The sequence below is a fragment of the Vipera berus genome, assembly GCF_964194415.1.
Source record: "Vipera berus genome assembly, chromosome: 2".
In the NCBI taxonomy this organism is placed as follows: domain Eukaryota; kingdom Metazoa; phylum Chordata; class Lepidosauria; order Squamata; family Viperidae; genus Vipera; species Vipera berus.
The window spans coordinates 78,777,342-78,788,002 of NC_138203.1; the positions used below are offsets into that span (position 1 = coordinate 78,777,342).

The 10,661-nt window shown below is 44.2% G+C and overlaps 1 protein-coding gene across 6 annotated transcripts in view; it reads right to left on the reverse strand.

Moving 5' to 3' along the window:
* The window catches only part of ZDHHC21 (zDHHC palmitoyltransferase 21), a 33,182-nt gene that overhangs the window by 18,857 nt on the left and 3,664 nt on the right, over positions 1-10,661 (reverse strand). For 3 of the 6 annotated variants that reach the window (XM_081318764.1, XM_081318759.1, XM_081318762.1), the window contains exons 2-5: positions 8,737-8,837; positions 6,668-6,869; positions 6,334-6,432; positions 3,480-3,591 (exon numbers count right to left, since the gene is read on the reverse strand). In XM_081318764.1, the coding sequence (XP_081174890.1) occupies positions 3,480-3,591; positions 6,334-6,432; positions 6,668-6,821 (365 nt within the window). In that variant the 5' untranslated portion in view covers positions 6,822-6,869; positions 8,737-8,837. Of the gene's footprint in view, positions 1-3,479; positions 3,592-6,333; positions 6,433-6,667; positions 6,870-8,736; positions 8,838-8,891; positions 10,498-10,661 lie in introns of those variants that run through there. The other 3 variants (XM_081318761.1, XM_081318760.1, XM_081318763.1) reach the window with 2 other exon arrangements.

A 10,661-nucleotide genomic window follows, 5' to 3' on the forward strand; every position in this document is an offset into this window, starting at 1 on the left:
AGGGCAGCCCCATGTAGAGAGCGTTGCAGTAGTCTAAACGGGAGGTCACGAGTTGGGTATCATCAGCATACTAATGACACCCCACCCCGAAACCACGAATGATCTCGCCCAGCAGCTTCATATAGATGTTGAACAGGAGGGGAGAGAGAACCGACCCCTGAGGAACTCCACAAACGAGAGGCCTCGGGGCGGATCTCTGCCCTCCTGTCAACACCGACTGCGAGCAGCCCAGGAGGTAGGAGAACCACCGTAGAACGGTGCCTCCCACTCCCAACCCCCTGAGACGTCGCAGTAGGATACCATGGTCGATGGTATCAAAAGCCGCTGAGAGATCTAATAGGACTAGGACAGAGGAACAACCCCTGTCCCGAGCCCGCCAGAGATCATTCACCAGCGCGACCAATGCCGTCTCCGTGCTGTGCCCGGGCCTGAAACCCGATTGGTACGGGTCCAGATAATCAGTTTCATCCAGGAACAGAGGAAGCTGATGCGCCACCACATTCTCAACAACCTTCGCCAAAAAGCAAAGGCTGGAGACCGGACAATAGTTATTTAAAACAGCCGGGTCCAGGACAGGCTTCTTGAGGAGGGGTCTCACCACCGCCTCCTTCAAGGCAGCGGGGAAGATACCCTCCTTCAAGAAAGCAGTTATTACTGCCTGGAACCAGCCTCGTGTCTCCTCCTGGGCCGCATAAACCAGCCAGGAGGGGCACGGGTCCAACAAACAGGTGGTGGAGCTCAGCCTCCCCATCATCCTGTCCACATCATCAGGGGAAACAGGATCGAACTCAGTCCAGATAACATGCTCAAGACCGTCCGATTCCTCCACATCAGACTCTGCCCAGTCAGAGTCCAAACCGGCCCAGATCTGAGCGATTTTGTCTGTCAGATGATGACTAAACTCCTCGGCCCGTCCCTGTAAGGGATTCTCCCTCACCTCCAGGTTAAGAAGGGAGCAAGTCACCCTAAACAGGGCGGCCGGGCGATTATCTGCGGACACGATGAGGGCAGCGAAGTAATTAGCCTTCGCTGTCCTCATCGCCGCAAGATAAGACCTTATAAAGATTCTTAACTGCAATCGGTCAGATTCAGATCGGCTGGATCTCCAACAGCTCTCTAGACCCTGTCTCCTACGCTTCATCTCCCGGACCTCCACAAAAAACCATGGAGCCCACCGGGATCTACGCCGGGTCAGGGGTCGCAAGGGTACAACACGGTCAAGCGCCTTGGTGGCAGTCCTTTCCCAGGCATCCACCAAGGTGTCGACCGGGCTGTGAGTGAGGGGGATAGGTATAGACCCAAGTGCCATCTGGAACCGTTCCGGGTCCATTAGGCGCCTAGGGCAGAACCACCTGGTCGGTTCTGCAGCCCAGCAGCAGGGGGTGGCATAACGGAAGACCAACCGCAGGAGGTGATGATCGGACCATGACAGGGGGACAATAGTTGGCGAGCCCCCTCCCAGATCATCAAGCCACTGCCCAGATAAGAAAACTAGGTCGAGAGTGTGTCCCCCCCCATGAGTCGGACCCTGAATTACTTGGGTCAGGCCAATGGCCGTCATGGAGGCCAAGAACTCCCGGGCTAACTCAGACGACCCTCCCAGAAAAGACAGGTTAAAGTTGCCCAGAACTATAAGTCTGGGAAACTCAACCGAAAACCCTGAGGGCGTCGAGAAGCTCAGGCAGGGCCGTTGCCACACAGCTGGGCGCCAGGTATGTTAGCACCAAGCCCAACTGCGCCCTAGGGCCACACCTCAGGAGGAGGGACTCACTCCCGCCTATCTGTACAACAGTGGACTCCCGCGGACATAAGGTCTCCCATATAACTACCGCCACCCCACCACCCCTGCCCTGAGCCCTCAGCTGATGCAACACACAGAAACCTGGAGGGCAAAGCTCAGTCAGAGGGACACCTCCCTCTGAGCCCAACCAGGTTTCTGTAATACATGCCAGGTCCGCGCGTTCCTCCTCGATTAAATCGTGGATGAGGGGAGCCTTATTCACCATGGATCTGGCATTGAAGTACACCAGCCTAAGCTCAGGGACCTGATCCCCCACACCCCCGGATAAACGGGTACCAACCGGAGGGTCGGAGCACGCCACTGCTTGAAGACAGCGGGGGCGTGATCCCAGATGTCGATATGGCCCTCCGTGTGACTGCCTGCTGCCATTCCCAATCATTATGGGGATTTGAGACCCCACCCCAATGCCATGAAAATCAGAAGCCCCCAACCCCAACCCCATCTTGCTGGGAACCATCTCAGGCCCAGACTGACAACCGGTTGAGGAAGCACATCCTAATTCCCTCCCAACTCTACCATTCCCCCCCTCCCTAACCCTTTAAAACAACCGGCTAAAAACATACTAGGGGCCTCTTGATGCATTTCCACCAGAGGCCCCTATCCATGCCCAGCCACCTCTCGGGGTCCCAAAAATTGGGCCCGTCATTAAGGGAATTACAGAAAAAGGCAGCAGGTCGTACCCAGGAGGGAGAAGCCCCCCTGAGAGCGTACAAGTCAGCACTAGAGTAACGCAGACAAGCGTAACGTAAGTCATGCCTCACTTTCCAATCTTTTCTGCCAAAACGTCTTTAAGCAAATCACAGCTTCCCCAACTGAGTTTGCCTGTTGAAAGGGAAGATCATAAATGTTGATCACATGATCCCAGGATGCTGCAATCATTGTTAAATACATGCTAGTTGCCAAGCACCCAAATTCTGAACCCATGACCATATGGATGCTGGGACAATCGCAAGTGCCAGGACTGATCGTAAATCACTTTTTTCAGCACTCTTGTAACTTCAGGCAGTTCACCATTTCTTTCTCAGAAGTCCCAATGCTGCATTTGTAAGGTTAAGAACTCTCTGGCTTCTGAACTGTTTTTGAAATATAGTAGGAATGTTCCTTGGTTTTACAGTGCTACATTAATATCTCATGTTTTTAAAAACAAAATTAGTACAGGTAGTCCTCAGCTTATGACCCCAATTGAGCCCAACATCTATGTTGCTAAGTGAGAAATTTGTTAAGTGATTTTTGCTCCATTTTATGACTTTTTTCTTGCCACATACATTAAGTGAATCGCGGGAGTTGTTAAAATTAATAACTTGGTTAAGTGAATGTAGCTTCCCCATTGACTTTGCTTGTCAGAAGGTCGCAAAAGGTGCTCAGGTGACCCTAGGGCATTGCAATCATCATAAACACGACTGTCAAGCATCCAAATCTAAATCACGTGACCATGAGGATGCTGCAAAGGTCATAAGTGTGAAAAATGGTCATAAGTCACTTTTTTCAGTTGCGTTGTAACTTTGAACTGTCACCAAGCGTTCATTTTAATATCATTTTGGTTCCTGAAACATCATAATGCTAGTATAGAATTAAGAATTCTGTAATTATTAGAAAAGATTACATAGTCACTGTAATTAAATTAGAAGTTTTTTTAAAAAAGATGAAATTAGATGACATACTTGACAAGTCACCTTACCATGGACAGTGATGATCCATTCTCCTAACGCAGTGCCCACACCGACTGCAGTGATGGGAACGCTTTGGTCTCATCATGTTACACTTGTTACATAATTCCCAGGAGTCTTTTTCTAAAGTGAGACACAAAGATAACATTAACAGAAATACAGAATTGTTGCTAAGTTTTTGTTTCTCTTCAAGAACAACCCACAGAGTTGTGGTACTTGTGGGGACTAATGTTCAGGATTTTAGAAGAAAGCATATAAAAATGTCCCTTATTGCAATAACTCAAAACCATTGGATTTTCCCATCTAGAGAGTGAAACTGGAATCATGGGTCATAATAAAAGTACACTGAAAACAATATGCAAAGAAACCTCAGAATTTAAATTAAATCTTTAGAACTTGTACACAGCTCCTTCAAATTCAAATATATTTAGGTACGTCTAACTCAGTGGTGTCAAACTCAATTTCATTGAGGGCTGCATCAGCATTGCGGTTGTCCTCAGGGGGCCGGGTGGGTGTGGCCAGGGTGGGCGTGGCCTACTGAGTGGGTGTGGCTAGAGTGCATATGGCCTACTGGGTGGGTGTGGCCAGCTCTACATCGTTCGCATCAAGGGTGCCTATGGGGGCCTGGGTAGGAGTGGGACAGATCTGAGGGTCTCTGGCAGAAGGAGGGTCTCTGGGCCAGGGCCAAGGTAGTGGGGGCCGTTCCCTCACTCTTTCCAGGATGGCTTCGTGGGCCGCATGAAACCACTTCGCGGGCCGGATCCGGCCCCCGGGCCTTGTGTTTGACATGTCTGGTCTAACTGCTCCCAATATTTATCTGTGCAGATATTTTAAAATTATTTTTATTTTTAAGGATGCATTTAATTCCGCACCAAAAAAAAACTTTAGATGCAAGCTACGATACTCACATTTTTACATAAAAAAACAGCATGGTTTTATTTTTATATCTGAGCACACTAAAATAATGTTAAAGCTATTTTTGAAATGACACTGACATGGCCAAATGTGTCTTATATGTATGTTATACCTAGTACTTCCATAAAATTACGTTTATAGTGAATAATCCAATTTTTAAATTTTATTTATAGAGATTGATTTTAAGTTTTCTGTCAGTTGCCATATTTCTCAACTTGGTGAAAAATGACATACTTGCACATTGGCAGTTTGGAAATCTAATATTCAAGATCATTAAACTAGCAATAATGCCAGATGGGAAACTGATTTTCAGTCTGTTCTCATAAAGCCAATGTCACAAAGGTGTTACTCTTTAATAAGAGAGCTACCATTAACAGAAGGCGAGTTCCACAGTGTAATTTAAAATCAGGGAATAAATGCATCTGACCATACAAGTACGTATAATACTAAAGAAGCAAAGAGATATCTTTGCTTCTGGAATATTGGGTATATTTGCACTCCCCCCCCAAAAAAGAACCTTCCCCAGATTACATTAATATCATTCAACAAAATCAACAATATAATCTAAGCTTCTTCCACTTGCATGCAATAAACACGTGGAATTTCTCTAGACACTTATCTTAATTATAACATACTGCCTCTTCTGTTTAATGTTGCTTCAACACTTGATTCAAATATCTCTAGGGATTTCAGTCCTAATTCATTCTCTCTCTCTCTCTCTCCCTCTCGCATCAAATATATTGTCCATAGTTATGAGTGTCCACTGTTGCCAATAGAAGAAAGAATTAATCATCTTTTCCTCATTTCCCCCCCACCCCCAATCATCCAGCAATGAAACTTCCACTGCATGGAGAAAGGCAAGAAGGAATGGTTAGCTTTCTCATTCCCACGTGGTAGGACATCTAGTCAACTTTATAATATAGTATCAGCAATTACGTTTTAAAGACACCTTCTTCTCTTTGCGTGACAGGAGGACATTGTCCCTTTAGATGGCTGTTTGTTACAAGGGGCTTTGAGACTATTAGGATGTTCTAATTTCTTTAAAACCTCATTTTTAGAACTATTTCATAAGGTTATCTTACTTTCTTGAATATCAACATTTGACAGAAAAACTAGGAGACAGATAAATAAAGGAAATTATTGATAAACATTACAGTTGCATTCCACTCCAAATCTTTTGACAATCCCCTAAATAGGAATCAGGGCTGGGGAATTCTTGGCCGGCATGCAACTGCCCTGCCCACCCCACTACCCCCAGCCTCATTTGCAAGCTCCAATTTCAGCAATATCATTTCAAGGTCTTTTCTAGAATCGCATCAAGCTCTTCACTCAGCTCTTTCTTGAAAGCAGCCAGTAATTCGCTGGATGGTGTGTATAGTAGTCCCTGACGTACGACCACAACTGAACCCCAATTAAGTGAGCTTTGTCCCAGTTTACAATCTTTTTTTTTGCCAGAGTTGTTGAGCAAATCACTGTAGTCATTAAGTGAATCATGCCATCATTAAGCAAATCTGGCTTCCCCCATTGATTTTGCCTGTCCGAAGCCCGCTGGGAAGGTTACAAATAGTGATCACATGATCTCCAGGACAGGGCACCTAATATAAATACACGCAGTTTCCAGGTGCCTGAATTTTGATCATGTGATGATGGGGGTGCTGCAACAGTCGGGTCAAAACCAGCCATCTTTTTTCAGTGCTGTTGTAACTTTGAACAGTCACTAAAGGAATGGTTGTAAGTCAAGGGCTACCTGCATACAAGTCAAAATGCATAAAATGACCGGGGATATGAAAAGATGCTGAGAGATTCAGAGGATCAATGGTGTCAATTCCTTATAGACTCGGGCAACCAAGACAGTTTCCAACCATGAAACAGATCAAAACATGGATGAAGATTTTGGGCACGTGACTAAATTAAAGCATACAACCTCAGTCATGTTGATATAAGCTGTACCTGTAATTGGTATCTGTGGGCTTTCAGGTAAACTCCCTGGATCTGCTACTGAAGCTCTTAACAATGAGGCCATACAGAACAATGAAAATAGATAGTAGCCTGAAAAAGAGATACATTTCCATTCAGAAAACTTTAATTAACAGCATTAGGGAATTTACAGAGAAGAATTGTATGTACATTTTTGAACGTTCAAAGGCACTCTATCTCATGCTGGTCATATAAAAGACAAATATTAAAGAAAAAGCAATCAAATCGCACAGAAAGTATCCTAGATGCCTACTCTATTTCCACGTAAATATTGGATAGAATGAAGAAAACGAGAAACTTGACTTACATAGTATAGCAGCTGCAGATATATGTCCTTCTTCATAATGTGGGAAAAGGATAATTTTTGGAATTAAGAGACTATTGTAAAGCCAGACAACGATTAATAGGCCCATACAGAACCAGCCCTGAGGGTCAACAACAAAATGAATTCGTAGTCTCATTGTACATAATATGATGAGTTTGTCCCACACTGGAAGGGGGAAATCAGCCTAAAGGAGAAAAGAATTGCAATTAGAATTAGATTAGCAATATGAATAATCAACACACCTAATCATAATATCTGCAAATTTATGAATTTTTTGAAGTGCCTCCAATCTGGAGTTATGTTAGACTAAAATACAGGTAGTCCTCGACTTACAGTCACAACTGAGACTGGTTGTAAAGCAAGTCACCACTGTCATTAAGCAAATCATGGGGTCTTAAGTCCAATTCCAGCTTATCCAATGGGTAATTGTTTGCTGATCACATGTTCTGTGGGACGTTGCAATCAGTCATAAATGCAAGCCAGTTGCCAAGCAGCTGAAATGCAATCATGTGGTATAGCAGTCATATATTTGAATATAGATTGTAACTTTTTTCATATTGGTTATAAATTCAAACAGTTGTTAAGCAACCAGTTGTAAGTCGAGGACTATCTCTAACCACAGGCCCGACCACACTGTAATTCTTACTCTTTATTTAAATGATTGTCAAGCCTCCACTTCTAGTTTACCCTAACTTTATACTTCTTTGATTTTTCTTTTTTATATTTAGGGAAATCTATACAACCTTTCAACCCAGATTTGCTTCCACAAAAATGAAAACAACATAATTATATAAAATCATTAAAAAAGCAGCAGGTAGAAGTAGGGAAGAATGATGCCTTCTTCCCAGAAAGACAACAGGGTAGATGCAGGCCAACCTTCCTCAGACAACAATTTCAAAGATGGGGCATTTCTATCAAGAAGACCAAGTCTTTAAAATCCCCAGTCCCACCATTAATGGTGTGGATTCCTCCAATACAGGGGTGTCAAACTCAATTTCATTGAGGGCCGCATCAGCATTGCGGTTGGCCTCAAGGGGCCGGGTGGGTATGGCCAGGGTGGGCGTGGCTAGAGTGCATATGGCCTACTGGGTGGGCATGGCCAGCTCTACATCGTTCACATCAAGGGTGCCTATGGGGCCCTGGGCAGGAGTGGGACAGATCTCTGGCAGAAGGAGGGTCTCTGGGCCAAGGCAGTGGGGGCCGTTCCCTCACTGTTTCCAGGATGGCTTCGCGGGCCACATGAAGCCACTTCGCGGGCCGGATCCGGCCCCCGGGCCTTGTGTTTGACATGCCTGCTCCAATATGACTTCAGAATTACAGAACACAGTTGGAGGGGACCTTGAGCAACTCCTTGCTCAAGCAGAAGACCCTATACCAGGGGTAGGCAACCTCGGCTCTTTTATGACCCATGGACTTCAACTCCCAGAATTCCTGAGTCAGCTATGCTGACTCAGGAATTCTGGGAGTTGAAGTCCATGAGTCATAAAAGAGCCGAGGTTGCCTACCCCTGCCCTATACCATTCCAAACAAATGGCTGTCCAGTCTCTTCTTAAAAACCTCCGTGATGGAGCCTCTACAACTTGTGGAGGCAAGTCATTTCTCTGATCGTTCTCTCTGACAGGAAATTTCTCCTTAATTCCATTGGATCTCTCTTTGAGAAGATTCCATCTGTTACTTCAAAGCATGGTCTTTCAAATTAACAAATTCAAAACCACACAAGGATTCTAAATTATGTGCAAAAATCAACATTTTAGTAGATAATGCAACAGCTCAGCTAATAAAGTGTAATTTCAAAATCTTCAAAGAGAGCTTCACATGCTTTGTATATCGCATAAGCCATATCCTGATTATTTTGAAGCTGTGGTTAACCAGTCAACCCATTTCCAGCCAAAAGAGAATGTAATTGGTCCACTATCCTAAGAGGCACATGACATGATGTCATAAGACAATATTGGTCAAAACTGTAACAGCGTGCCTCCCTGAAACCTATGAAATGGATAACAACAAAGAATAAGCTAAATTTCAATTCTCCGAATAGAGAAGCCACATACCTACAGAATCTTCAATGTATCAAAATTAAACTTTAATCTCCTGACTCTCATCCAGCCCATTACTGGTTCCAGGTACTGATTCAGCACTTTTACAGACTCATCTAAGTGACATGTAAAAAAGAAACAATGTTGAAAGAAAAATAGTAATAATTAACCTTTGATAATTTTACTCAATGGTCTGATGTACATGCTGAATAACAGCTGAAAAGTATTCAAAGCCTTGAGCTAGAGTCCTTCAAAATGTTGTTTTTACTCCTCTGAACTCTTTCATTTTTCATCGGTTGTTGTTGGTTGTTAGCTGCGAAGTCGTGTCCGACCCATCGCGACCCTATGGACAACGATCCTCCAGGCCTTCCTGTCCTCTACCATCTTCTGGAGTCCATTTAAGCTCACACCTACTGCTTCAGTGACTCCATCCAGCCACGGTAACAGAAAATAACTTCATCGGTAACAGAAAATAACTGATTACAATTACTGTGCAGTTGTAATTCTAATCATTCAATAACAAAACTACTGCAGAGTTCTGGATGTGCTAAAATGACATCTCCAATATAACTCTCAACCAGAAAAATATTAACCTTGCTGGCTGGGAATTCTGGGTGTTATAGAAATGGCCTGCAGAGAATTTAGCTAATGCAACATTCTGTAGGAGAGTAACTATCTTGATTTCCACATAATTTGTCAAGGTAATCAGAACAAAATAATGTAGGAATGTTTATAATTTCTTATTTGAATTGAAAGTATTTTCAGTGATACTCTGCACACCACAGGACTCACTGCTTATCAGCGGTTTGTTCCATATTCTATTAAAAATTGAAATTATATGCAAACTAACTTGAACATCATGGTTTTTTTCCCTCCTCTACTTCTCCTTTTGCTTTTCACTTCTTGCCTGAGATTCTTAGCAGCTCAGAAGCTTAGTTAAATTGTAAACATTAACTGTAGCGCAAAATATTTATTCTCAACACCTGCAGAGTACCGTATTTTCCGGCGTATAAGACTACTTTTTAACCCATGCAAATCTTCTCAAAAGTCAGGGGTCGTGCTGAAAATTTAGGGACAGGGCTGGCTGGAAAACCTGGAGCGGATCTCCCATTTAGTCTGCGCAGGGAAAGCGGGACCAATTGGAGAAGAAGCTGCAGTCTGTGATTTTTTACAGGCTGGGGTCTGGGTGTCTTTCCTTCTAAAGTTGAAGAGCAGCTGTAGTATATCCCAACTTGAAAGGCAGGTGGGGAAGGCAGCAGCCAGAGCAGCGGCTTAGCTCTAAGGACACATTTGGCTCAGGAACTGGGCGGGCTGGCTGGAAAACCTGGAGCGGACCTCCCATTTGGTCTTTTTTTTTTTAAAAAAAAATCCCATTTATATCCTGCCCTTCTCCGAAGACTCAGGGTGGCTTACAATTTAAAGCACAAATCAATGTGCTTAGCAATAGCCTTCATTCTGTGTATATGCCTGTTTATTAGGGCTTTCACCCACCCCACCCCAAGCAGCATTATTACAAAGTCAGCTTATTGCCCCCAACAATCTGGGTCCTCATTTTACCTACCTTGGAAGGATGGAAAGCTGAGTCAACCTTGAGCCTGGTGGGATGCGAACCTGCACTAATTGCAGGCAGCTGGTGTTACTTAAGGCTCTGCGCAGGGAAAGCTTTAGAGTGAATTAGGAAAAGTGAAAAAGTGAATTAGGAAAATAGGGGACGGTTGCTGGAATTGGGTATGTGTAGTTTAACGAAGAGAAGGGTGAGAGGTGACATGATAGCAGTGATCCAATATCTCAGGGGCTGCCACAAAGCAGAGGGACCCAAGCTATTCTCCAAAGCACCTGAAAGCAGGACAAGAAGCAATGGATGGAAACTAGTCAAGGAGAGAAGCAACCTAGAACTAAGGAGAAACTTCCTGACAGTTAGAACAATTAACCAGTGGAAC